At 44.6% G+C, this 5,000-nt stretch overlaps 1 protein-coding gene across 1 annotated transcript in view; it reads right to left on the bottom strand.

Moving 5' to 3' along the window:
- ppfia2 (PTPRF interacting protein alpha 2) overlaps positions 1-5,000 on the bottom strand; it is a 112,279-nt gene that overhangs the window by 45,666 nt on the left and 61,613 nt on the right. The window contains exons 3-4 of the mRNA XM_076296728.1: positions 3,771-3,935; positions 1,364-1,438 (exon numbers count right to left, since the gene is read on the bottom strand). Coding sequence (XP_076152843.1) covers positions 1,364-1,438; positions 3,771-3,935 — 240 coding nt within the window. The remainder of the gene's footprint in view (positions 1-1,363; positions 1,439-3,770; positions 3,936-5,000) is intronic.

The raw sequence follows: 5,000 nt of genomic DNA, 5'->3' as shown, positions 1-5,000 counted from the left end.
GAACTAGGCCACTATTATGCACTATTGAACTAGTCTACTGGTAACAGAGGAATGAATGAATAGGTAGTGTGAAACTAGGACATAATGACAATGAATAGAAAGAAAGAAAAATAGCAGACTGGATAAAGGGATAAAGAAGAGGTAAGGAATGAAAGAAGGAAAGAAAGATATAAAGGAGGGGGGAGTACAAAGGGATACAGAAGAAGGTGAAGAAAGATGGAAGGGTGCAAAGATGGGAAAACAGGACTAAATAAGACTACCCGGCTGAAAGAGAGAGGGGGAGCAGAAAAGGCCACGTGGAAAAGTGAAGGAAGAGAGGGATACAGAGAGAACCCTCACCTGCTGAGTTGGAGTTTGATGATACCTTTTCACCCCGATCTTTACCCCTCTCACTATGGCAACCCCCCCCCCCCCCCCAGCCACCCCCCATCCGCCTTGATCATGTCTGATTCAACACTCATCTGCCCTCCTCAGGCGCTGTCTGTTGGGTGGGTGGTTGCTGCTTAAATGTCTAACCCCCCCCCCCCCCCCCCCCTCAGCCCTATTTCCCATCATGCTCTGGTGTTGGACAGCGGGTCTTTGATCAGGGATCAGCGCTGCGTCTCCTGCTCATTACAGCCTGCTCAGAGGCAGCAGGGCTAATGCAAGCAGAAACGGGAGCTTGGGTCAGTTCAGTCCACACAGGGGGAAGGAAATCATTAAACTCACGCTTAGACGCTGAGACAGGTGTGGAAGTCTCTCTTTCTCTCTAATTCTCTCTATAGATATATTTCCTTTTTTCCTCCATGTCTTCTCAGCACACTTTCCCTCTCCCTCTCTTTTGACCTAGGGTTACCCAGCTTCTCTTTTTCTTTCTCAGCCTTTACACTATACTCCTTTTTCTCCTTGTGAATTTAACTAGACGAGATAATACAACCTCTGCTTGTTTCAGAGGGCCCTCAAATTCTGCGTTTCCCGTTTCTTTTCACTTTTCTTTTCCATGTCTGTATCTCTCTCTCTCTCTCTCCAATTCAGTTTTCTTCTTTCCTCCTCACATTGGAAGGTAATGTAAATCTAGCCTTTATATTACCATTTCATCACAACAATGCTGATTCTGCTTCAGGTCAGTGATACTTCATCATAAAAATCACTTACACTAATCTGATGATGATTCTGAAATGTACCATTTTTTCACGTTTCAGCAAAAATAATTTATGAATATGGGCAGCACAACTTTCTATTATGAGTAGAAATATAAGCACTCACACACACATATGCACGCATGCACACACACACAAACACACACACACACAGTAAGCAATCTGATCATTACGGCTCATATCATCGCATCAACAGAAAGGGCGGCATCCATGCCATCTCTTACCTCTTGATTGGCAGCTGTTAACTCCTCCTCCAAGGCTGAGACTCTCTCTAGCGACACCCGCAATCTCTCTCTGACCTGAAAGTGGAAGGCAGTAACAGGAAATAAAAAACATAGATTCAAGAAATCATTATCAATGCAAGGCAATGAACCCCCCCCCCGCTTCCTGAACAGTGCACTCTTCCTATTTGTGTATCTGGGGGGAATATTGGAATGGAATATTATGGATACACTCTCTGGCACCAACAGTGGAACATAAATCTTTGCATGACCCCGTCTGGGCCTTGGAAGGGAGGTCAACTGTGCCCTTTGACCCATCAAATGGCGGGCCAGTCGCTGCATAAGCTCTCTGCGGGCTAGTGTATGGATTAGTGAGCTCTGCTCTGTAACCACGGAGATGAGATGGGCCTATGGCAGCCATTACTTATCGCCACCTCTAAGGCTCCCGCTGAAGCTGCCTAGCGCTGATCCTCACTCATCTCTAGATGCTCTACCCTCATCCCTCATCCCCTGCTCTTTCACTCTCTATTTTTCTAACCATCCCTCTTTCTATCATCCCCCTCTCTCCCCCTCACCCTTTCTCTCACTATCCTCCCCTCTCTTTCTCTCTCTTCTCTTATCCCCCTTTTCCCTCTTTGCCAGCGATGACAATATGTCTTTCCTTTCAAGCCAGCTGTCCCCTCGGTCCACGGCAGGCGCTTTGATGCTGTTAAACGGCGAGGTGGGAGCATATTTCTGCCACCTCCTCTGCTCAAAGAACCCCCCCCCCCCCACCTCCAACCAATCTCACTGCCAACACCCACCCTCCATCCCTCACATCTCCACCCCCAGTCCCTCAACCGACCCAAACTCATGTCAGCTGAGGGGATTTATTGCCCTTACTTCCTCTTCTCATCATTCTGAAATTTGTCACAGTGGCATCTGACAAGGCAATCCATTGTATGGGTACACTGTTTGTATTGTCCCCCCCCCTCCACATTTGGGTTAACTTTCGTATTATTTTATATCTTTATCTTTTTTAAATGTTGCTGCTGGTTTGTAGTTTGTTAAGGTACTAATGTATTTGGATTATACTGTACGCCCTGTAAGGCATACAGTATTTAAGTGTCTTGAATGGTGACTATAAATAAATAAATAATAATAAAAAAAATGCATCATTAGTGTGGAGGTTGAACATGTGAGCCATGAAAACATCCAAGAGAGGAGCAGAAGGAAAGATCCATTACAATACGGCTGGGGAGAAATACAGGAGAGACAGAGGTTAAAGAGAGTGATGCATGAGTGAGTGAGAGAGAAAGAGAGAGTGAAGAAAGAAAGAGAGTGTTGTGTGTGTGTGTGAGAGAGAGAAAGAGTTAAGATAGAAAGAGAGAAAGAAAGAGTGTTGTGTGTGTGTGTGAGAGAGAGAGAGAGAGAAAGAGAGAGAGAGAGAGAGAGAGAGAGAGAGAGAGAGAGAGACAGATGCGATGACAAAGGGGATTACAGCACTGGTTGAAGTCTGTTGCGCAGCATGGCCCATTATTCAGCCGGGCATTTTTATATTCGCCGTTACCGCTGGCAACAAAGAAGTGTTCTAAATGAGCTCTGTTGCCAGCCTGTAGAGCGGATCACAGGTGGGCCAACAGAGGGCCTGTCAGTCAATCAATCAGCCACGGATGGAGGGATAGAGCAGAGGAGTATAAGGATATAGGTATGGAGGGATGGAAAGGTGGAGGGTTGGAGGAAGAGAAGGGCAATACATGGATTGAGGGATAGAGTGATAGCGTGATGTAAGGGTAGAAGAAAAGAAGAGTGGAGAGGCCAAATGACAGGGGGGCTGTGGAGTTGCATAGCAGTCTTCTGCAGGTGTAGCTGAAGCAAGCCTAGCATAAAGGCTAGCTAACCTCAGGTGAGGAAAGCATGGCAGTACATGGAAAAGAAAGATAAAAGACAGCACCGTCCAGTGCAAATTAATATACCTCTTTCTCTCTAAATATAATGTCACATCAGTTTGTCATAATGACAAAGAGGGGAGGAATTGTAGTCAGATGGCTGCTGATACAGTTGGGGTGATAGAGGGATAAAGTGATGGAGGGATGGAGGGGCTGAGAGAGAGAAGAGTAGACGAGACTGAGGATGAGGGACCCACTGGAGGGGTTGTGGGGTTATCTGCATGCATGGCAGTCTTCTGCAGACCGAAATAGCCCTATCATCATTGCTATCTACCTCATTCACAATAATGTCCCCAGATATCTGCTTATGTCATGCAGTGAGTTTTAGTTTAGTTTACAGAGTAAAGACATATCGAATGCAGGGACCTGGTTTTATTCTAGATTAAACTAGCAGAGAATGCTTTAACTCCATTGATCTGGTGGTGTGTTGTTAATCCACTGACCGGCAAGAAAGCGTGTCCTCTCTTAGTCTCCCATCTTACCTTTTCATCTAGAGCCTTGTGGTGCTCAAAGAGGGACTTGAGCGCTTTGAGGACCTCGACTTCACTGGACACGCCGGATGGAGACTGAGCCTGGCGCTTGACCACGGTCATGCGCAGGGAACGCTCGTGTCGCGACACAAGACACTCCAGGTGCTCCAGGAGCAGCTGCAAGCACACACAGGACACACACAAACACACACAGACACAGACACCAGCATTACATTTGAGCTTGTTAGCCTTAGTTGTTTGTTGTTGTTGTTGTGTTTAGCTTGTGGTGTAATGTCATATTGTGGGTTGGGTATGGCATAGCAAGTTCACACAGTAGCAAGCACATGAAGGGGAAAAGCAATCTCTCGCAGACAGCTAGTAACACAGCTAGTAAAAGCAAAAACGGCAGCTTGTTGTACTGTTCAGAGTTTAAGAGCTGCCTTGCCACATAAACTGGTAGAAATGCACCAGTGAGGAGAACACTTCAGGACCAAGGTCTACATTTTTTTTAAATTTCTTATTCAGTAAATCCGTTTCAGGGAAAATGAATAAGACGTGCAACCATGTCTTTCATTCTTTTATGTGACTACTGACATGCTTTTATGTTTCACTTTCAACATATGCAATATTGTTTTATGTGGTTCCTTATATTGTAAAAGTGAATCATTTATGTAACTATTCGTTATATTTCCACCAGTGGATGTGGATGTGGAAGCAATTCTCAGTTTTATGCAGCTACATGTTTTATAGTTAATGTGAATTTCCTATGCTTGTAGGGTCGAGGCCAAAGATGAATTTACACTACAGTGGACAACGACTACATAAAGCAAACGGATCATTCTGACATTTCAACGTTTCATGCATGGACTCAAGTTTGCTGATTTACAGGTTAACTTGTCAAGAAAGCAGTAACAGTGTAACAGCTGAATTAAAAAGCCTGCTGTGTGCATGAAAACTACTGCAAAATGGCAACAGTGGTGAAGAGCTCTCACTTCCTTGGCCTGAAGCTAAATATATATTTCTACCATTGTGGACAACAAATGTACTGCAGTAACATTTCATAAAGCCATTTTTTATTTCTATAACCTATAAAAATGTATATATATTGTATATATATTGTGTATGCTTAGGTATGACAAGAGCAAGGAATGCGGGGAAGTTCTTTAGTCTTTGATGCCAGTACTCCTTTGTACAACTACCATCATTGGTATCAGCCACAGACAAACCACACAATCATCGTCC

This window comes from Alosa pseudoharengus, unplaced genomic scaffold (genome assembly GCF_046254945.1).
Source record: "Alosa pseudoharengus isolate Yale_2024_CS ecotype anadromous, Long Island Sound unplaced genomic scaffold, YU_APseudo_1.1 YU_APseudo_1.1_scf_20, whole genome shotgun sequence".
In the NCBI taxonomy this organism is placed as follows: domain Eukaryota; kingdom Metazoa; phylum Chordata; class Actinopteri; order Clupeiformes; family Clupeidae; genus Alosa; species Alosa pseudoharengus.
This window is presented reverse-complemented; position numbering and strand designations above follow the sequence as displayed.